Source organism: Clinocottus analis, unplaced genomic scaffold, assembly GCF_023055335.1.
Source record: "Clinocottus analis isolate CAN_PGR_092001 unplaced genomic scaffold, fCliAna1.0.p SCAF_191, whole genome shotgun sequence".
In the NCBI taxonomy this organism is placed as follows: domain Eukaryota; kingdom Metazoa; phylum Chordata; class Actinopteri; order Perciformes; family Cottidae; genus Clinocottus; species Clinocottus analis.
Genome location: NW_027175922.1, coordinates 1,425 through 23,492, shown reverse-complemented (window position 1 = coordinate 23,492; position 22,068 = coordinate 1,425). Strand labels below are relative to the sequence as shown.

The 22,068-nt window shown below is 39.5% G+C and overlaps 3 protein-coding genes across 4 annotated transcripts; all 3 read left to right on the top strand.

Moving 5' to 3' along the window:
* Nucleotides 1-1,015: 1,015 nt before the first annotated feature.
* Nucleotides 1,016-7,668, top strand: LOC137790069 (guanine deaminase-like). Its single transcript, XM_068584004.1, has 14 exons — nucleotides 1,016-1,165; nucleotides 1,790-1,878; nucleotides 2,006-2,177; nucleotides 2,324-2,411; nucleotides 4,411-4,516; nucleotides 5,371-5,398; nucleotides 5,511-5,618; nucleotides 5,874-5,981; nucleotides 6,066-6,163; nucleotides 6,323-6,390; nucleotides 6,835-6,981; nucleotides 7,210-7,328; nucleotides 7,435-7,462; nucleotides 7,563-7,668. Exons 1-14 carry the CDS (start codon nucleotides 1,037-1,039, stop codon nucleotides 7,637-7,639), a joined length of 1,365 nt encoding a protein of 454 aa, XP_068440105.1. The 5' UTR covers nucleotides 1,016-1,036; the 3' UTR covers nucleotides 7,640-7,668.
* A 2,250-nt stretch (nucleotides 7,669-9,918) lies between these two features.
* Nucleotides 9,919-13,421, top strand: LOC137790067 (uncharacterized). The gene is made up of 6 exons (XM_068584000.1): nucleotides 9,919-9,960; nucleotides 11,005-11,274; nucleotides 11,614-11,780; nucleotides 12,676-12,935; nucleotides 12,975-13,234; nucleotides 13,399-13,421. Exons 2-6 carry the CDS (start codon nucleotides 11,025-11,027, stop codon nucleotides 13,419-13,421), a joined length of 960 nt encoding a protein of 319 aa, XP_068440101.1. The 5' UTR covers nucleotides 9,919-9,960; nucleotides 11,005-11,024.
* A 1,982-nt stretch (nucleotides 13,422-15,403) lies between these two features.
* LOC137790068 (ectonucleoside triphosphate diphosphohydrolase 4-like) lies at nucleotides 15,404-21,265 on the top strand. 2 transcript variants are annotated; one of them, XM_068584002.1, is made up of 13 exons: nucleotides 15,404-15,603; nucleotides 16,011-16,138; nucleotides 16,263-16,460; nucleotides 16,544-16,749; nucleotides 16,938-17,088; nucleotides 17,264-17,367; nucleotides 17,672-17,731; nucleotides 17,870-18,000; nucleotides 19,191-19,357; nucleotides 19,456-19,780; nucleotides 19,950-20,035; nucleotides 20,125-20,286; nucleotides 20,895-21,265. In XM_068584002.1, the coding sequence occupies exons 2-13, from the start codon at nucleotides 16,131-16,133 to the stop codon at nucleotides 21,133-21,135; spliced, it is 1,839 nt and encodes a 612-aa protein (XP_068440103.1). In that variant the 5' UTR covers nucleotides 15,404-15,603; nucleotides 16,011-16,130; the 3' UTR covers nucleotides 21,136-21,265. The 2 variants fall into 2 exon arrangements, with proteins under 2 accessions (XP_068440103.1, XP_068440102.1); XM_068584001.1 differs by having other exon boundaries at nucleotides 17,870-18,024.
* Nucleotides 21,266-22,068: the final 803 nt, after the last annotated feature.

Sequence of the window (22,068 nt, the reverse complement as noted above, 5' to 3'; positions counted from 1 at the left end):
TTACCATTTAAATTTAACTTGAAGTAAGAGCAACATCAACATTTTTAAACAAAGTATATCTGTATATTCCAAGTTTGTATGTTAGGCTTCCCGTTCACATGATTTTACATTTAGCTCTATAATAAACCAAAAAAGCTGTAGTCCGTTATAATTTACACGTGTTTACTTGAACATACTGCTTATGTACATGGCTTGTTATTGGAAGTATATTTTATGAAGACATTGTTCTCTGCATCTGGCAAACAGACGTCTATTGGTGTTGTATGAGAGGGGCAGCACCTCATGATCTAGGTCAATTAGGCTGTTGGCTTGCAGTAAGCGCTGGAGGAGATTTTTAATGCACCTCGGTGTGTGATATCGGCTGAAAAAAACAAAAGCACGAAACCAGAAACATGGTCCATAGCTCATCCCTCAGGCTCTTGACTAGTGAATCGCCTTGTACGTGAGATGAGACCCCAACAACCTCGGACACTGCGTTCAAGTGAGCTGTCTTCTGCGCACCTCGGTCAGACACCCTGCACTTTGAACATTTAATGCTCGACTATTGGCCATGTTACTGAACAGGTGCTAGGATAGCCAAAAAAGTACTAAGATAGACCAACGTTTAGGCAATATATTTTTCCCAATGTTATATAGTTATTACAGATTAAATTGTATTATTTGATAATATTGTAATTTAAAAGCTCAAATATTACTAATTAGATTGTATATCATGTGCAACGTAATGTTGTATTTGACTTATATTAACATAATCAATTTCTTTTGCTTAAATATAAGTATATCTCCATTACGTCCGAGGCTCTCCAAGACCCCGTACCGTAACACCAGGAATTAACGAGCAATACAATTTAAGCGCCGACTGGTTTGATCGAACTTTCAGCAGATGATGGCTCACTTGACCGCAGTGAAAACGCATAGAAACACACCCTTTCTTCTCATTGGTTGTTGGGTGTGTTAAGTTAAGTCGTGCTTTCTGTTGCGCCGTGGAGATCTGTGAACTGCAAATATCGGTGCTGCCGACTGAGCTATTGAAAGGATGGCACACTCGAATAGACCCACCACCAGAATTGCGAGCGTCTACAGGGGGACGTTTATCCACTCGACCCAGCAAACAGCGCTGCAGATCCTAGAAGACGAGCTCCTGGGAGTGGATACAGACGGAAAGGTGTGTCAAACGCTTTAACAGCTGATTTAGCTGACCAAAGTGTGTTGAGGTTTATTTTGCTTTGAATGGGTTTGGACGTGTGCGCTCTGGGTTTGCTCTTACAAAAACACTTTACTGTTCGTTGGTTTAAAAACATGAAATAGGCTGATTTGATAGCTATTTGTAGCTGTATATAATAATAATATAATAATTGTCCGTTGTTTTGACGAACTGATTACAAAAAATAAGCAACTTAAAAAAAAACCGTCTTAGGTACTATCTTATAATACAACAGCAGGGATTAGAATTCATAAGACATCTGCATGCATTTGGTTGTTCTGTAAACATTGTTGAAACCATCTGCTGGTTGGAATCAAAGGGGTAAAAACTGATTCAGCACCAGCTGCATTGACACAAACGTGCGATTTACATGCGAAATCACAGTTCTTACCCCTATGATCCTAACCAGCATATGATTTCTACATGGAAATAAGCAACATTAAATATGATGTACTTTACTTGCTCTGCTGGCCCTTATAAGCATATGCTGCAGACAAAAACAAACAAACAAATATGTACTATGTTTTCAGCCCTCACAACTATTGTAATCTTCCTTTTTTTTCTGATTTTACATTTTGCCATCAGATTGCTTTCACTGGGAGAGGCACGGAGCTAGACAGACTGTGTCAGACCTTTGGTTTCAGTCCGACTGAAGTCATTCAGCTGGCACAACAGTGAGTGGAAATTATAAATAAATTACTGAATACATACAAATTGTACACGATAATACATCAGTTCTTGGATATACCTAGAAAACAACACTATATGTGTTGACCATTTCCGTGTCTTGTTGCACTGCAGTGAGTTCTTCATGCCAGGGCTGGTGGACACCCACATCCATGCATGCCAGTACAGCTATGCAGGAACAGCACTGGACATGCCCTTACTGCAGTGGCTCAATACCTACACCTTTCCCGTGGAGTCCCAATTCAAGGACTTGCAGTTTGCCCACAGGGTCTACTCTCAAGTTGTGGTGAGTTGTCTGGCGTTGTGAAAGAGGTGGCTCTTAAAATGGTTACAGTTGCTCAGCAGCATCAGTCACAGAGGAGTGTGCATAAAAAAGAGACAGCACATTTAAATGTTGTCTTAATCCTGTAAAAAGAACCCTATGACTTACAGAAAAGGACCCTGAGAAACGGAACAACTACGGCATGTTACTTTGCTACCATACATACAGATGCCTCTCTTTTGTTGGGGCAGATTGCAAGTAAGATGTCCTACACGCAAATACATGCACACACACACACACACACACACACACACACACACACACACACACACACACACACACACACACAGTTGCACTTTAAGTGTGGCCATAATACTGTAAACATCAGTTTCGAATAATTATGTCATAGCAGGTGACCTGCGGGTGGTCATGAGTTGCCATAATATGGCTCTGCCCTATTGATAAGAAATGGAGGCTCTTGATTATAAGGTGAAAAACTAATTAGGAAATGTAATTCTGTTAACATAGCCAGGTTATATTCACAGTGACAGAGTGTACAAAGAGAGAGCTGCTTAGTAAGCGTGTCTTGTCTGACATACACAAGCTATCTAGTCATTATTCATAAGCAGAGCAGCAACTCACAGTGATACCGGCTTTACTAGTTTGTTCAAATGTCGTGAAGAATACATCGACTTAAGCCCATTAATTCTAATTTCAAAATGTCATTATTGTCAAACAGACAGCCGATATGTTTTTCAAAACTATTTTAGGTCAGAATGGACCTGTTCTTCTTGATCACTCAACTGGGTTGGAAACAGTTATTTGGTTAACCTTTACACCTTGCCCTTATCATTATGGTGTTATGTTTTGCAATAGTCTACACACACACACACACACACACACACACACACACACACACACACACACTCTGAATTGAATTGACTGGCTGTAGCCACAGTCGTTCTGTGTTATCAAGGTCTTTGAACCCTCACCTTTGTCTTGTCCATTTTGGAGCAACCGTGTTGTTATTCAGCGTAAGCATATGTGTTTGATCATTTCCAACAGACATTAAAAATGTATACATAATATATGTCTCCTTTAGCTTGTTAAAGTTATTAGTTATGTAAAACAATATATGTCCAATGTACTATATTTTTCCGAAAGAAGGATCTTGTAAGGTCCAAAGTTCAAGGTGTATGTATATACAGAGTATATATTTCTGACATTCTTTTAGTCAAGGTCACTCATTCCTTCCTGAGATACAAAATGTACTGTATGTATGTGTACATACAGTACACATACATATACACATACACACATACATATATATATATACACACACACACACACACACACACACACACACACACACACACACACACACACACACACAGTAATTTTTTCTGCATGATTTGTCTGGAAATGTTAGGTCACAGTAGCACAAAGACCTGATGATTATGCACAGTATCTGTCACACTAAACATGTTGAAGCAAAACGCTTTTTCTATACTTAACTATACTTGCATGCCTTCCTCTCCCGTCTGCACTTAATATAAATATCACCAATCAACAGTGTCGATAATAATTAAAAAGTATGAACATCAACAAAAGTATGAATGGTTCACATGCCTTCATTGGCCATAGCTGAGTGGTACACACCTGTGTGATCACAAAAATCATCAGTTTTCTGTCCTTTTAGAATATTTTAGTTGATCATTTATAGTAATGACTCACCACCAGATGCAGTTGTTTTGGATGTTATCAAATGGGCTTTTTCTGCTATGACAAGCCAACAATTATCTCGTGAAAAAGGTGTATCAGACATCTGATCAGGTTGAAGGTGGGTTAAACTATTCAAAGCTGGCGTATGCCCCGATAAGAATGAACGTGTGGTAGTTTGTTCCAGGTGAAACAAAGTTAACAGGAGAGTGAGAGGGATGCAATGAAGCACAGTCAATGCCCGCCCACACAGTAATGAGAGCAGCAGTCAGCCAAAATAGGTGATATCACCTGGGATTGTAACCATTTGAAAATTAAAATCAAACCAAAGTAGTTTTTGCCTTTACTGTGGCTCTAAGAAAAGGCTGTGAAGAATGTTTAAATGATAACTTTTCATGTGTGGGGTGTGTGTGTGCGGGTTAAATGAGTAGATGAACAAAATGTCACAAATAAGCAAAGTACACAGCTTCCTTTTGAAAAAAAAAAACAAATACACTAATTTCACAGCTCTTGTTACATCATCCATGTTTTCTTGCAGATGACTTTGGACAGCGTGCCTTTGTGGGTAAAGTGTGTATGGACAGGAACAATTCTGTAAAACATTACAAAGAGACCACTCAGGAATCTCAAGAAGAAAGCTGTCGGTGGGTATTGACAGTTCAACAGGTTTTAGGAAGGCCTATAGAGTGTACACAATGTACATTAAAATGTTTGTTGATTACATGCAGTTTTTCCCATTTTAGCATTTAAAGCTCCTACAGTATATCGGAGTATGTAATAGCAACAGATATGCTGCAGATAGTTAAGATGTACACAGATGTATATTGCCATGATGTATGTCTATTTGTCATCGATATTGCCGTTAATGTATTACTACTACAGTTTTTTTTAATGTTTATACACTAATATGTGAATAACTATGTTCACAGCACTTGGTTTTTAAGTGATACAAAACATTTTTTAACAAAAAAATATAATCCACTCTGACAGGTTGATTATTGCACAAGGCACAGCACCATTTGTACTAAACGTGAGTTTGTTTTTAAAAAAGAGCCACGTGTCTTTTTACTTTTAATAAATGCAGATACACCTTTGAATTACATATTTTTATGGAAAGACTCACAGCCCAGCTCCTGGGTGGCAACACAGACGGGAGACACACAAGGTTGTAGACCAGGACCTAACATCTATTAATTGCACACGGCTGTTTAAGGCGCTAACACGACAGGGAGCAGACAAGCTTCAAATACACTTTGGTCAATGTGGCCAGCTGATCCTAGCCACACTGATTAGCCTGCACCTGCAAAACACAAACACACACACATGCACCCCAGGCCCTGCCTAAAGCTAGATGGCCATCACAAAAGATACAACCATATTATTTTAATGTTAATTCCACAGATTTAATTGTCCTTCATTTACAGTCTCTCAAATTCAAAAGATTAGGGAACATGTGGCTGTGCCAAATGAGTTACAGTCATCTTTTTGTTCCCTCAAGGTTCATTGCAGAGCTCTTGAACAAAAAGGTAAGATTCTATGACATAATAAACAGAACAACATTAGGAAAAGAAAATTAAGGTATGCCTGTATTTTGAAAAGATTTTTAAATGTCTGTCTCCTCTGGTGTTTTGTGAGTAGTACCCTCTGGTGAGACCAGTGGTGACTCCCCGCTTCGCTCCATCCTGCACAGGAGCCTTGCTCGAACAGCTAGGAGCAATCGCTAAGAACAACAACCTGCACATTCAGGTGAGCTCACTGTGGCAACCGCACCAGGCTATGTCCACAGACGCCCGTTTCCCTAGAGACCGTTTAATGTTGGACCTGTGGGGGTTTTGTGCAGTGAAATTAATACACACACCTGCAATTTTCAAAGGCTGACAGGGAAGAATGGGAAAAAAAATATTTCAGAATAGCATAACACCACAGGCTCGATTTTAATGCTATGGGATAGAGCAAAGATAACAAAATTGTTTAACGTCTGACATGTGTGTTTATTTCCAGAGTCATATCAGTGAAAACGTAGAGGAAATTAACCTTGTAAAAGAGCTGTTTCCTGAATCAGAGTCGTACACAGACGTCTATCTCAAACATAACCTGCTCACTGACAAGGTGAGGACACTCACTGCTGGCACACTCACAGGTATACCTCTTGTAGAAAATACAAATGCTGATGATGACGATGATGATTCACAGACAGTAATGGCTCATGGCTGCTACCTCAGTGATGAAGAATTGGTTCAGTTCAGAGAGACAGGAGCCTCTTTGTCTCACTGTCCCAATTCCAACATTTCGTAAGTCACTGACCAAATGCTATGAAGTCTCATGAAGATTTGTATGATACGTATTTTACAATAAAACAGCTCTTAAGCAATATAATATAATATACCATTGTAAAGATAAGCAACAACTGAACCTTTGCCATCTCTCTCTTGCTCTATATATCTTTGCAGGTTGTGCAGTGGATTGTTGAATGTCCGCAATGTCCTTAAACACAAAGTGAAGTTAGGGCTGGGAACAGGTGAGAGCAGAGAAACTGTGTGTGCATGTTCACTTCCACAGGCGTTACACTCTCAAGAAGCAGTACATTGATGATTTGGCTTTGTTTCAGAAGATCCTTTCCCCAAGCATGCAAGGTAGTGAGATCAGGTGCCAAGAAGACATTGTTACATATTTGGTTTTACTGCTTTTTAGCGTTTTTCATTAGTGCAATTGTAGATTTGGCATTCAGGACAGCTGGCAGCGAGCAGATCACTTTGCTTTGATTTTGTTGGTTTAAAAGTCCAATTGAAACTAACACAAAAAAAACCATCTGATGTTGTGGCTGTTTTTTATTTCAAGCCTCAAATCAGAATAAATCGGAAAATGTGAAGCTTATTTGATTACAAAATGCTGGTTGATGAAGGCAAGTCTGCATGCATGCTTGTATTAATTTGACTCATCCGGTCTGTGATTGTGGTGTCAGACGTGGCGGGGGGCTACTCGGCCTCTATGCTGGATGCAGTGAGGAGAACTCTGGACACCTCCAAAGTCTTGACAATCCAGGACCCAGAATACAAAACACTTTCCTTTGAGGAGGTGTTCAGACTGGCCACACTGGGAGGCAGCCAAGGTAAAACACTTAGAAGAAGAGTTGGCATTGTGTAGAAGTCATATTATCCACCGACAGTCTTGCTTGAGTCTCTTGCCTCGCCGAAGTCACTTTGCAGCATAAATGCCTGATTCAACACACATGTATCATCTATCTATGGGAATGAGATATTTTTGATGATGACTGATTGCAATTTTACAGTAGGGTAGAGAATACAAGAGTTTCTTTTATGATGCATTTTGTCCGTAGCTTTGTCCCTGGATGACCAGACTGGGAACTTTGAAGTAGGCAAAGACTTTGACGCCCTGAGGGTGAATGTAGCCGCTCCTGGCGGACCTATCGACCTGGTCCAGTGTGAGGAACCAAAGGTTGGTTGTCGGGGCTTAATTTATTCACACACATTTACACACAAATTTAATAATGCAGATCATTTGAGCCTAGTGTAACACTAATGTATTATCACTTTAATTTCAGATTATTTTGGAAAAGTTCTTAAATTTGGGTGAGTGATAATTTCAGTTCAATTTGACCAAACATTTCAGACTCTAAAGTGCCACTAACCATTTACTTTATGTGTGTCTCCGTTACTTTCTGTTTGACAGGTGATGATCGTAACATCGCAGAGGTGTTTGTGGCCGGGAGGAAGGTGGTGCCATTCACAGAGCCAACAACAGAATAAACGCTTTGCACTCGTCTGACAACCTGAACCCCCCCCCTGGAAAATCAGCTTGAAGAGGGAGTTAACAAACAATATACATGTTAATCTGATAAATATACAAGATATGCACCTGAAGAAGGCTAAGTGGGAAATGCCCTGCTGTTGCACAAACTGCACTAAGGCACAATTGTCCTTTATTACTTAGACAAATATGTAGGAGATTAATTATCACGTTAACATTTCAGTCTTAGATACAGAGGACAAAAGAGCAAACATGATTTAAAATGAGTTTCAGTCATGTTCCTCAGACTGTTTTTTTTTTTTTTTAAGTCTTCAAGGATTATTACTAGGCTTTAAAACAGGAAATAAGGGATTTATTAACGTTGCACTTGTTTGTCATTTTTGCATATACTAAAACATATTACTGCACCAGCCTTTTTACCTTATTAAGATCACTTTTCATGTTCATGTCCACAATGTTTAGAGTTTTTGTTATATTTACTTCAAATTCTTACTAACTAATATACAAGTACTGGTGATTTATAGTGTGACAACAACATATGTTATATTGCATGTTGATATCATATTATGCTGCTTCAAGAAATTGAAACTAGACAATTGTCTGTCAAGTTAAAGGGATAGTTTACCCCCAAATCCAAAATTGTGGATGTATGTCGATTATCTTGAGTTACCTGTTTTTGCACCACAAGCCGAGTACCGAGTATGAATGAAAAGTACTTAATCTCCAAGGAGAATTTTTTTTGTCATATTAGCAGCATCCCACACTTACAGATATCCAATGAAATAAACTAAACTAAACACACACATAAAGTAGTCACATTATAATGGGGATAAGGCAGACATCTCGACGACAGACATTTTTAAAACTAGTCAACCCAGTGGGTTAGAAATACTACTGTATTTAGGAGGACAAATTGGTATTTTTAAATGTTGGAGTGAGCAGTCCCTGTAAGTAGGACTGGTGATGTAGAGCAGCTCAGTGTAGCTGCAGTGCCTCATAGCTCCTTCAGCTTTTACACTGTACACTCCACTCCGGTGTTTAAAATAACAAAAGCACCCAAGTGTTTAGTAGCATTCTCTTAGTTTCAGCATCACTTAATAAACTTTAAACAAAAATGTAACAGTGATTTTTACCTCAAAAGCCACATCCAGATTTAACTCATTGTGTGAAGTGAATATAGAAATGCCTTGGTGCCTTGTTATCAGAAGCTGATTTATTTTTGATACAGTTTTATGATATAATTTGATTAAATCAATTCAAAGTTTTACTTCTTACTGAGATTATTTACTAATGTGTTTACATTACCATTGCCAACTATCTGAATGTTGGGGAATTAAGGGAAATCCGTGGACATATTGATGAATATATGTTTGTCTTGAGAATGTACATGTCTAAAACTTGTATCACAGCATATTACTCTCGACCAAAATGTGTATGTCAAAGAAACTCTTTAATATTTTGCACCATGGAAGAATCAAAGAATACCACCAAGGCTGTCTTGATATTTGTGTGCAGCTATTGATCAATGATCATAACCCAGGATGTACGTAAAACGTTTTGATTAACACATTTCCAAATGAACCTTCCAGCTCACTAACAGACCAGTCTATAACCTTTTTAATAAATGATCTTCGCCATCTGGGCCAGACAGCTGAGAGGGCTGGACAGCAGAAGAGACACATGAGAATGGCTATTGTCATGATCTTCTGTTATCTCTGACAATGGGGAATTAACCTTCACAATACAGGAAGCCATACTTTTTCAATCTTTCCCCTGTTAACCAGGTCTGCTATTTTTTGTGCATGCAACATAAAACCAAAGGGATTGACCATTTTTACTTTTAGGGAATGACAGACCAGATCAGATTTGTTTACCATCTTCTATCTGACAACATAATCTCAAAAATGGCATGTGAAAGGTGAAACATTTTTTTACAACTGAATTTCGGCTTTGAACGTATCTCCTTTTCATTCGAAAATGGGGTATTTATACCCTGAGTAACATCTTTCAGGAGGAAACTATGCAAATTACTGCTCTACCGCTTTAGCAATTAAAATGTCAAAACATGTGGTTTATTCAAATTCTGATTTAGTATTGAAATCACGATTATGTTAATTAATATGCGTTGGGCAGCAATCCGTACCCAGTGGAAATTCCGCCTTAGAGACCAAACTCGGGGCCCAAATTTCACCCACGGTAGAGTCAGGAAGTGTCGCTGAGATTCAAGAAGAGCAAAGGTTGCCAAACTTACTTCTTCTGCTATACATTCCTTATTTATTTATTGGATTATTTGAAGTACAATACCTAATTGATTTGTCAGGTAAGTCTTAATGCAATATACATAATTGGATAATACACCGTCCACACTGAGTAATGTAACTCATAGTACTATTGTAAACAGATAATGTGAGCTCACTCATATCTCCCTCTCTTTAGGTCTGTCTCGTTTGTTTCTCCTTAATTATTTGTAACTAGTCTCAGTACTATTGCACAGCTGAGTATCTCAATGTCTCAGATTCAACAAGATTAAAAACGGTAAACATCAAATCGGAATGAGTAATTGTCTTCTATATTATTTATCTCTGAGGCAGAGCAACATGATTTATGAGAGCTCCTTTCTGTTCCCTAGAATATGGCTTGATTATATTTCTAATAAGTTACACTGTAACGTTAAATACATTGCACATCCTAAACGCTTGATATCGACAACAATTTTGAAATCATATCTGAACTGGCACATAAACCACTTGGTGACTGTTTTGTTTAGTTACATCTTAATAATATATTTACATATAATTTCAATGTTACGTTTGCACTGTAATCTTAAGTGGGTGCTTAGACAATGAACTGAAACCAATATTTCACTTCCTTTTTTTAACTGGCCATATCTCCATATTTACAATCAATGTCATATTATTTGAAGTGGGTTTTCAAAAGTATGCAATTCATTTTAAGAGCAGCAGATACAGAAACTCTCTGGAATATGTGCGGGCACCAATAAATGCCTGCAATGTCAAACGTTAAACTGCTTAGCCGTATATTTTTTGTAATGGTATGTTATTTTCTGGTCTATATACTTACTCACTTGCAGTGTAACTGAATGAAAACTACACATTTACTATTGTTTGGCCAGTGCCTTTTTGTGACGTATTTTTCTTTACAGCCCCCAGTCAAAAAAGTTAGGCCACCCCTGTCCTACCCGATATGGACATAGCACAATGTTTGTGTTAATTTACTTTTACTTTTTTTCATTACTCTATCTTTAGAAGCGTTAAGAAATCAGTCATTCACTAATTTGCAAAGAAAAAAGCAATGTAAAAACCATGTTTGTTTTTTCTCTTTCTATCACCTTTCCATCACACAGAGCCCACTTCCTGTCTGGCCATGCCTCTATTTCGGGCTTTGGGTGAACCTGATGGGGCAAAGGCCCGGCCCAGGCGGAGGAGGATGAGGAATATGGAGTGGATGGGGAGCCACGGGAAGACCGATGAAAATGGTCTTGTCCTTTCGCTGACATGTCTTTGTCTGCGAAGCCTTGCAGACAACATGAAGGAAGTGTGGGCGAAGGACTATGCCGATAACTACCTGGATCAATATACATTCAGATACATCATGGGGCCTTTCAACTTACTGCGTGAGTGTGTCAGGGCTTATTGAACAGACAACTATACAATGTTCTTGTCTTACAATTGACGTGTCCGTGAACCATGTGAAGTTTAGCACCATAAGATTCACTGCTAAATTCAGTAAAATTCCCACGATGTATATGGAAATTAAAGTCTGGGAATAACTAGAATTCTATATTTTTAATCTTGTGCTGAGTCAGAGGTTGAATACGGGGCTGCAGATGTTTGCCATGTAATTTCACACGCGTGCCTTTTATAACTCTACTTTCTAATTAAGTGATTTACATTGTAATTGATCACTTCTAATTCATGTCTGTTTTTGTTTCTATCTTTCACTTCCCATTTAGCGGGTGCTCTGGTTGAGGAGCTGCTGTGGCTTCTGTGCACCAGAAAGCAGATGTCCCGTGCAGCCCTCCACCTCATGCTGGTCCCCCAACTTCGTTGCCTGTCTCTGGAAAGGTGTCCTGGTTTGGTCACCTCCGCCCTCTGTGCCCACATTGCTGCACGCTGCCAGGTCAGATAAAATCAGCTGCATAAAAGGTAGATCAAGTATTGTAAGAGAGAAATATGTCTGACTTTATATATTGTTCACTTACTGGTATGAATCTTATCCATTTTTGGCAAATTATTACACCGCAGAAAATACTAGTGGTGGGCCATCAGGGCCTCCTAAGCCTTCTTTGGTGGCCGAAACAGAATCAAAAAGTTTTTGCTATTTTATAATTCAAAAAACACTTTGTTATAATTAAAAGTTATAGCTTTTTTATAATGTAATTGTTTTTCACGGACGGACGGATTGGGAGGGGGCAGGGGCAATATTGGCTAAATTCACAAACAATAAACTAAATGCATCGTTGGAGCCAAAATGGGGTTTATTATTACACAATAGTTTTTTACTTTTATAGAGGCACAAACCTTAACCAATTTTTCGGGTTAGAGCCACTAGGTGGGTGAACGGGAGAACACGTTCGGACGCGTGTTCTGGCATGAACAAATTCAATGTCCAGGTCGATGTGTATCATTTGCTCATTTAATCCATGAGAACACATCAGCAGGTTGACACGAGCACGGTAAAAAAAACTATTGCGCTTCCCATCCACACACACCTGTTCCCATCACCTGGCACTTCCTTTCATGCCCTCTTAAAGTGAATGTGCCACCCTGTGTTCAAATAAAGAAACTACATTCACCCAGTGCTTCCCTCAAATAATAAACCCCATTTTGGCTCCAACATGCATGAATCCACATCGTATATGCTTTTAGTTTATTGTTTGTGTATTTGGCCAATATTGTCCGGGCTTCAAATACTACTTAAGCACAGTAAAAGTTATTCTGTTCTTTTAATATCTTTTGTCCTGGTTTTTAATTCCTTAATGTCTTTTTACAGTATGTTCTCCTTTTTCTCTCAGGGTCTGAAGAGCCTGGACCTATCTGGAGGCCAGCAGCTGCCCTCAAAGGTCCTGTCTGAGACCCTTGGCTGTCTTCCAGCCCTGCGCTCGCTCTCTTTGGCTGGTACACCTTGTGACAGTAGTGTAATCAAGACGATTGCCCATTGCTGTCGTTTGCTGTGCCATCTCGACATATCCCGCTGTCATGTACTTTCCGCTGCTGCTCTTCTTCCTCTTGGAGGTGGGGGTTCATTTTTGGCCTCCCAGTCTTATATTTCCTCGTCTTGCTCTGCACCTTTGTCTCCTCTCCCTCTCAGCAGTCTGCTGGCTTTGGATATTGGGTTTGGGGAACAAGAGGGAGACTCTGTGGCGGCAGCCGCCTACCTCCTTCTCTCTCTACCCAGGCTAGAAAGAGTGGCCCTTGAGGGCCTTGTGCAGGCCTGCTGTCTCATCCAGCAGAGACAGTTTGACCAAACAGATGAGTTCACTGACAGGAAAGGAGTTCCAAGGCTGGAGGAGGTGTGGAGGGAGTGGAGGCTCAGGCAAGGCATGGACAACAAAAAGAAAGAAGGAGCAGGAGGTGAAGACGAGGGGAAGGGAAATATATTGTGGGATGGGTATGGTAGTGAGAGTGAGGAAGATGCAATTAGAGATGAAGGGCCAAATTGCTCTCAGAACCAAACTGAGGATAAAAAGAGAGGAAAAGATTTGCCAGGTGATGAACGCCTGCTCCTGCTCCTAAAGGACGTCAAGGGTTTATCATGTGACTCTTTGGACAGTTTTAGTTGTGCATGTCCAAACATTTACTCCATATCTGTGAACGTTGATCCTTTAGAAAATACAAGAGGTAGAAGCCAGGGGTCTCAGTTAGCCGCAGGCCTCCAGTTGTGGTCAGGACAGCTGCGGAGCCTCTCAGTACACTACCCCGGCCATCTGGTAGATCTCCTTCCTGCCTTGCAAGTTACAGGCTCCTCATTGGTCTCTCTCACCCTGGAGGGGGTGAAAACCAGCCCCCACACTCCTCTACTGGAGGTCATCAAGACTTGTCCCAGACTCAAAGACCTGCTCATCTCTGCCGAGCCTCCCACCACCCCACAGGGAGCAGAAGACGAGGGTGTACAGGGAGACGAACCAGATCTTCCACAGCTGGCTGACCTCTGCTCTCTCACACTCAAGTAAGGCCACTCTTAATACACTATGTAGTACACTAGGAACTAATGGCACTTGTTTGCGAGATGGTGAATTTACAGTTTGCTTCTCAGACTGCATATGTAATCATGTCTTTGAAAAGCTACGCTGTGCCTTGCATGTGAAATCATGGTATTTCTCAAAAGCCTAACACATATCTTATCTATGATAGATGAGCAATGCTGTGTATTTTGTTTTCTTCTAAAAAACAATTTATGTAGTAATTTCTGCACTATTTAATACCAGCACATCTGTATTCTAAAATGAACAGGGACATTATTCCAGTCAGTTTTAGTTAGTATCTACACTAAGACTCTTTTGTTGAGCTTTTATCAAGGCTGTCTTTCTGTCACATTACATTTACATGCTAATAATTCTGTATTTCCTATCAGGTTACATTTAATTAAATTTAAATATTATATATATATATATATATATATATATATATATATATATATATATATATATATATATATATATACATATATATATATATATATATATATATATATATATATATATATATATATATATTATTTGATAAAGGTCTTTAGGTAAACTATGATCAACAACTAATAACCCATCTCTTTGTCTATCCCTTTGTCTAAAGTTTCTCCTATGAACACAGCCAAAAGAAGCCGGTTATGTCCTGGATGTCCCTAAGAAGGGTGCTTAAGTGTCTCCTGACTGGTTCTCCTTTACTGGAGAAGCTTTCACTGGTCTCCCTGCCCTGCACTCTGAACTGTGTTTTACAGGATGCACTGCATGTATTGGTCTTGAACCAGTATCTTTTTGCGGATTCCGTAAACTCACCTCCCATGCCACTTGGACGGTTACAGCGTATTGACCTGCCGCGCACTGATGTGAAGATGATAACAGTGAGAAGTTTAATGCAACGCAGCAAGAGACTCAATTTTGTAGATGTGAGTTACTGCTGGCAGATCAGTCAGCTTGAGTGGTTGAACTGCAAGAAGTCTAGTAAAGTCCAAGTTGTCTGGTTGTAGTAAAGAGACGAGCAGCTTCCAATACAGAAGCAACACTGGTGAAGGTGGATGTGACGGTGTATGAATCATGCTTTAAATTATTCTGATAGAAATACAATGCACACCTTTTACCATGCCAATACATTAGTACCACATCTTGTATGACTACAACTCTATAAATTTGTTTTTTTAAGTCCTATTGTATGCTAAACATTGATTTTATAAACAGTTTTCTTTTACTGACAAACTGCAATATATTCTTAATACTTGTCTCAAATCCAAACATGTCTTTGCTGTGGGCCTTGAATGAATTGTAGTTTCTCTATTGTGTATTAAATACATATTTTGACTATACTGTTTTTCTAGATATACTACAATATTGAATATTTGATGTAGACTGAGCAAAGGGTACCCAGATTACTATCTATTTTAATGTTTTTTGGAAACAACCCAGACTTGATGACTTGTGAAGTTGTTCACTCCTGGCTCACATTACAGCCAGTAGGTGGCGGTAATGCCCCGTCGTCATTGTTGTAACCCGCTATTAGAAGAACACGAAGAATAATGAGGGGGCGGTTTAGGCTGTCCTGCTGCATTCGGTTCCACAACTTGTTATCCGGGCAACGTGGAGTCAAAATCAAACGCACCGTGGCCGCGACAACCACGTCACTCACCGGAGACCTGCCACATACGGGCTCAGCATTACCCAGCGGTTAGCATCTGGGCGCACCGAAATGTAACGTTTTTCCAGAAAAGGGGGATTTACATATGTTTGCTAGTAAGTATGAAACGATTGAAAGGCCACGGACATATGACTCCACTGCGTTGACACTGACGGTTCGTAACGTGGTGTGAAATCCTGCTCCTTTAGCTAAACCCTACAGCCGAGCACGTCACGTTACGTCGACGTAGATATCCACAGAAGTCTGTAAACGTTCGCTAACGTTACTTCTTTCTTTTTAACAATGGTCTTGCCCTGTCGTCCCTTCAATTTGTCTCAGTTTTACTTCGTTTAAAATCGACCGTTACAGCAGCGATACGTATCAATATATTCCAACAAATTAGTGTTGTAACTCAATATATCCTTAGTCCCTTCGTTTCGTCCAACTTTGGGCTGTTTTCTCATTCAAGACCTCTGAAGTCATCTTAAAAGACGTTAAAATGTTCAATTTTGTGCCCTGAAAGGTCACGATGACAAGTAGGGGACATGGGATGGAGCCGAGGAACAAGCCAGCTCCAATCTGCAGCAGACTGATTCTTGATTTACAATTTAAATACACTAACAAGTAGAAGACGATCTACATCATGGGAAGGTTGGTTTGCTGTCATTTATGGGGATGGGGATTGATTCTTGAACTCGTATCATATCTTCTATTTGGGTTACTGTAATTGTAAACATATGTTGCTCAGGCTCTCTTCTCTTACATCTGTTGACAGGATCAGCTTCTCGTGCCTTTTCCCAGCACCATGGCATTTCAGCCTCTCGTCCCAGGTTCTTCCTCGGCTCTTGGTACCTTCCCTCAGACAGCTGCTTTTCATCGGCCTGGTCCTGTGCCTCATAGGACTGCTCTACCTGCTGCTTGTCACTGGAAAGGGGCATGCCAGCTGGATCAGAGAAGAAAGTCACTTCCACAGGTAAACTGTTCAACATCTGCTCAGTGTTTTTGTTATGATGGACACAGGCAATATTGACCTAACAATTTTGTGTTGTTCAATAGGCACTTGGCAAAGGTGAATGATGTGGATGCAACAGATACAAGTAACCCCAACCTGAACTATGGCCTGGTGGTGGACTGTGGCAGCAGTGGCTCCAGGGTATTTGTGTACTGTTGGCCTCGGCATAATGGTAATCCCCATGAACTGCTGGACATTCGGCAAATGAGAGATCAACACCGCAAACCAGTGGTCATGAAGATCAAACCAGGTAAGATACGCCAGGTTTCTCGTTAATACGGTATTTAAAGTAGAGGACATGAGCATTATTCAATAATTAGCACTGTTTGTTTAAAGATTCTCAATTAATGAAATATAATGTAAAAAAAATCCTTACATTCTAGCTTGTTGTTTACCCACTATGAGATATCTTTTTGGTCCTTGTGTTTTTTCTTTTAGGTATCTCTGAATTGGCTAAAACACCTGAGAAAGCCAGTGACTATATATATCCACTGCTGAGCTTTGCATCCCAACATATTCCCAAAAATAAGCACCAAGAAACTCCCTTGTACATCCTTTGTACAGCTGGAATGAGAATCCTTCCTGAAAGGTACAGTCTGGTCATAATGTTACCCGCACTACTTCCAGAAGCCCCAAATATAAATATAGTTGCAAGAAATGTTCATTCAGCAGGTCTAAACAATGTTGCACCTTAAAGAGAGAAGCATTAATGTTATACATGCCATATGTCTTATGAGGCCGTTTTTGTGATTGTTTAATCTCAGTCAACAAGAAGCACTTCTTGAGGATTTGCGTACCGACATCCCAGTCCACTTCAACTTTCTCTTCTCTGATTCACACGTGGAAGTGATTTCTGGAAAACAGGAAGGTAAATAAAAAGGATAATAGAATTGATATTTGAATGAAAATGAGTATGCTGAGTTCAAATGTTTGGCATCGCAACGGCTTTATTTTATTTTCAGGACTTTATCAAACATTTGTATTGTAACATATTCAATACGATGCCATAGATTGACTTTACCGCGTCGTCATTGACGTTGAAAGATTTTCAAGGCAAATTAACGTAGGAAACAAATTATCATTGATAGGCCCTGGTTTAAAAGTAGTGCATGATTGAAGAGGCTGGTTAAAGTGTATATATTAACATAACAATTTGTAATCATTTGCTTCAGGTGTCTATGCATGGATTGGAATAAACTTTGTCCTCGGAAGGTTTAACCATGTGCACAATGGTAGGACCCACGCAAGTAGTATTTCAACAGTGTCCAATTTTTAAAAAATAACTTTTTTCACACAGCAGTATGTCATTGATTCACATGATATCCCGGCTCTGCCTGACTCTATCGCCTCTCTTCTGTCATTCTTTCAAGATGGCGAAGCTGTCGTCGAGGTTCATGTCCCAGGCAGTGATCAACAGGAGGCGCTGATGAGGAAAAGGACTGCCGGGGTCCTGGACATGGGTGGTGTCTCCACACAGATTGCATATGAAGTGCCGAAAACTGTAAGCTTTGCTTCTCCACAGCAGGTCATTATACACAACCAATTCTGTTCTTGTGTTGTCTTTGGGTTTTGTCACTCACCCTTTGTTCTTCTCCCTCCTTTCAACTTCTGTCATTCCCTGGTAAAACCCTGTGTGCACCATTTTTGTCCCGTGGAGATGGTCTGCTCTCCATTCATCACTATTGAAGGCATACTGTAAGCCTGTTGCATGACTCCACAGTAGGATTTTTTGGACGGAAAACATTAAGTCATTAACGTAGTGACCATAAAATGCAATGGAGGTCCCATATCAAGATTATTTATTTGTGTTGTTAGAGACGCACCTAGATAAGCAGGTTTGGCATACAGTAATTGTCCTTTTTGCTCTCATTGGCCTCATTCACCAATATCTTCCTTCATATGATTTTTTTCCCTTAAATTTGCTCTGGAGATGTTTTCCAAGAAAGGCCAGATTAATGATGAGTTCTTTAACCACATAAAGACTTGTATCTGTGTGCTTATAATTCGGTTCTCATAAATTGAATGAGTGTTCCATTTAATTCTCATCAGCAAAAGTAAACGCCCTGCCAATTCCCAGACAAGGGCCTTGTAAATACACATAATGTAATAGTCTAAAGAGGGACTCCAAATATAAAAAGAAAATGTTTTCTTATGCACATTTAATAACATCAGTAGTAGATATAAAATAACGACAAAAAGATGGGCTGTTATTACTTGTTCAGGTTTGAAGTGTAATGTTTATTTGATTTAAAAGACCTTAATGATTTGTAAAATACAGTGGACTATCATCTATGAGAGGTTTTCACTTTAATTAAAATACTTATTTAAACATTTTAAAGTAATTTATATTTTTTACTGCAGAATTAAATAACATTATTTTGCACACATTTGTCGGAAATCAAGTGCGTAAGTGTGCTCTTGATTGTGCGTGGATGCATAGTTATCAAATGAGAAAACATTGGTTAATGGGCGTAAATGAGTTTTAAGAAGATATTTCTTATCAAGAACAGTTGATGGATGAGGCACAGTGTATTTTCTTTACACCACCAGATGCTCGATTGGATTTTCACCGCATCTTGTCGGATAGTTTCAGCTTCTGTTAAATGCAAAATATTAATGTTTATTTTCACCAAATTTTAATATTATGAGTGTGTTATCATTCCCAGGCTCATTTTTTTTCTTTTTCCCTAGGAGGAAGTTGCCAAAAACTTACTCGCCGAGTTCAACTTGGGGTGCGATGCACATCGCACAGAGCATGTTTATCGCGTTTATGTGTCCACCTTTCTGGGTTTTGGAGGAAATGCAGCACGGAAAAGATATGAGGAGAGTGTCATTAGAAATACTGCCACGCGAAACAAGTGAGAGCGACAGACATCTTTTCTTTTTTTTTGTAAATGAATATCCCAGTCAGTACAGAGTATTATGTTTACTTACACTGTATTACTGATTTCTGCAGGGTGTTGGGTCAGAATATGGGTGAGACAGCAGAGTCTCCCCTCCCGGACCCTTGTCTACCTGCAGACCTGCAGGATGAAATTGGTCCATCCACAAAGAAGCTGTATCTGCGAGGCACAGGAGACTTTGACCAGTGTAGACAGATTCTCCAGCTGTTCCTCAACCGCACCAATGAGACCTTAACCTCCCTCAGCGGCATCTACCAGCCAACCATCGACTACATCAACAGTCAGTTCTACGGGTTCTCTGAGTTCTACTACTGCACAGAGGATGTACTGCGCATGGGAGGGGATTATAACGCTTCCAAATATGCCCAGGCTGCCAAGGTATATGCTACATATACATTATACATGTACTCCTACAAAGCATTCCAGATAAACCCTCAATATGTAACCTCTTATTCCCTAATTATTTGAGAACAGCAAAGGTTATGGTCTTGTTTATTGATGTCTTACCACTAGAAACTCTCCTGATGTTGTCGTATAACTTTCACAGAGTTACTGTTCCACCCAGTGGAAGACTCTGAGGGAGCGCTTTGACTCTGGCTTGTATGCCTCACATGCTGACCATCACAGACTAAAGTAAGACACACAGGATTTTCAAACTGTTCTGGGTGGTTCATTACAGAACAAAAGGATTGTTTATGATGTTTTTATTTTCCTGCCTGCAGGTACCAGTGTTTTAAATCAGCATGGATGTATGAAGTATTGCACTCAGGCTTCTCTTTTCCAGCCAATTATAAACACCTGAGGACTGCCCTATTGGTCTATGATAAGGAGGTCCAATGGACTCTTGGCGCTATTCTTTACAGAACACGGTTTCTGCCTTTGAGGTAAGATGGATCTTATCTCACATTTTCCTTGTTTGTTACTTTACTCATGCAACTTTAGTTATAACTTGTTCTTGTCATAATTGGATCATATTCAGAGCTATCTTTGACAACAACATGTTCTAATTTGAAACATAAATGGAGAATTTAAACAATGATTGGTACCCAGGATTGGCTTGGGGACGGCATTGCGGCAATATTACAGAGAAGGTGGCTTTTCTACTGCATTTAGCAGCTGGGGATACTTTAAGCTAAAACTGAGGAAGGTTATTGGTCTAAATCATATGCTAACTGTGAAACAAAACTCTGTCAAAACCTATACTTAATGACAAATCGTATATTAAACCGAACGGGAAAAATTATTAGAGGGATTATCCAACAAAACCGGTATCTGTCATCTATCTCATGATCTTGGTGATTAATAATGGACTATTGGCTCCTGATCCAGCTTACTTTGAATACAATTGGGTTTGATTCTTATCACGTGTTCTTCTGCATACATTTAAATTATGCTTCCAAGAATCTATATACCAAGTCAAACTTTCTCTGTTTTTTTTTACATACACAGTATTTGTTTTTTCAAAGTAGGTTTTTTTTTTTTCGTCTTTCAGGGACATCCCTCAGGAAAGTCTGAAAGGAGTGCACTCTCACTGGCGGCACAGCTTCTCCTTTGTCAACAACCACTACTTATTCCTGGCTTGTTTCTTCGTTGTGCTGTTGTCTATTATGCTGTACTTACTGCGACTCCGCCGCATCCATCGGCGCAACACCCCTTCCTCTGTGCCGTGGTTGGAAGAGGGCCTTGGCTCACCCACACTCCCTCTCAACCTCTCCAAACCTTTTAGAGTGTAAAGTCTGGAAAGCATGTCTGACTTTCCAAAGCCAATCTATTTTTCTCTCTGAGGTCATCTGCTTGTTCGGTGAACTTTTAAAGTCTGCTGCCCTGAAAATCTTTGTACGAGTTGAAACGGAGAGGCTATTAAGAATTAAGCCTGAAGACATGAGTCTTCAGGCTTACTTGAAGCATGGAAATATTTTTGTTAAAGTTCTTTCCGGATGACATGTCTTTTTTTAGACATTTTTGCCTGTTCTTGTCTCCAGGTATCTTTTTTATTTTTAAATTATGACAAACATAACGGTACTTTGTTCACTATCAACTCATCCATACCCAAATTAAAATATAGTCTATACTTTGAATTTCACAAAGTTGGAAACCTTGGACATTTGCCTTTCTTTCTGCCTTGTATTGCTATGATTACATCTTTCTTTCTTTTCAAATTTGGTAAATGTTACATGCAATCGCTCTTTACAGGAACCTCAAATGCAATGCGAATTATAATTGGTGGAAGGAGCACTCGAGATGCACTTCCAAGCTGGAATGCTTTTTTTTTTTTTTGTGCGTCTCTCAAATTGTGATGTCTCAACAAGACAATTAGCTAAGAGCTATACTAGTGCAATACATGTCTTGTCACTGTTGTGGAACTGTCCAAAACACATCTTTTCTTTTGTCAAGAGTATCGGTCTCTCTTAAAGCCTTGCTGAAATTCTTTTGTTGGGTCACCTGACTTTAAAGTTAGATAGCTTTGCATATATTTATGTTGGACTTCATTTTCAGAAGCTGTCATATCACTGCTGTCAGGGGATTGTAAATGATAGCACATGCCCCGTTATTTATAACAAATCGATCTATAGGGAAATGTTTGCACAGATGGATGCGAAATAAGTGTTGTCACAATTCAGTAATAAAGTTTTTATGGTATATTTGTCTGGCTGTTTATTTCATGA

Bases quoted from the DNA above. Each gene is read 5' to 3' on its own strand.
- LOC137790069 (XM_068584004.1), top strand. From the start codon at position 1,037: ATGGCACACTCGAATAGACCCACCACCAGAATTGCGAGCGTCTACAGG. The intron at 2,412-4,410 runs GTAAGATGTCCT...GTTTTCTTGCAG, and splicing joins TTTGTTGGGGCAGATTGCAA to ATGACTTTGGACAGCGTGCC. The intron at 5,982-6,065 runs GTGAGGACACTC...GATGATTCACAG, and splicing joins ATAACCTGCTCACTGACAAG to ACAGTAATGGCTCATGGCTG.
- LOC137790067 (XM_068584000.1), top strand. From the start codon at position 11,025: ATGCCTCTATTTCGGGCTTTGGGTGAACCTGATGGGGCAAAGGCCCGG. The intron at 11,781-12,675 runs GTCAGATAAAAT...TTTTTCTCTCAG, and splicing joins ACATTGCTGCACGCTGCCAG to GGTCTGAAGAGCCTGGACCT. The intron at 12,936-12,974 runs GTCTTGCTCTGC...CCCTCTCAGCAG, and splicing joins TCCCAGTCTTATATTTCCTC to TCTGCTGGCTTTGGATATTG.
- LOC137790068 (XM_068584001.1), top strand. The intron at 16,750-16,937 runs GTAAGATACGCC...TTTTTCTTTTAG, and splicing joins GGTCATGAAGATCAAACCAG to GTATCTCTGAATTGGCTAAA. The intron at 18,025-19,190 runs GTCATTATACAC...CTTTTTCCCTAG, and splicing joins GCTTTGCTTCTCCACAGCAG to GAGGAAGTTGCCAAAAACTT.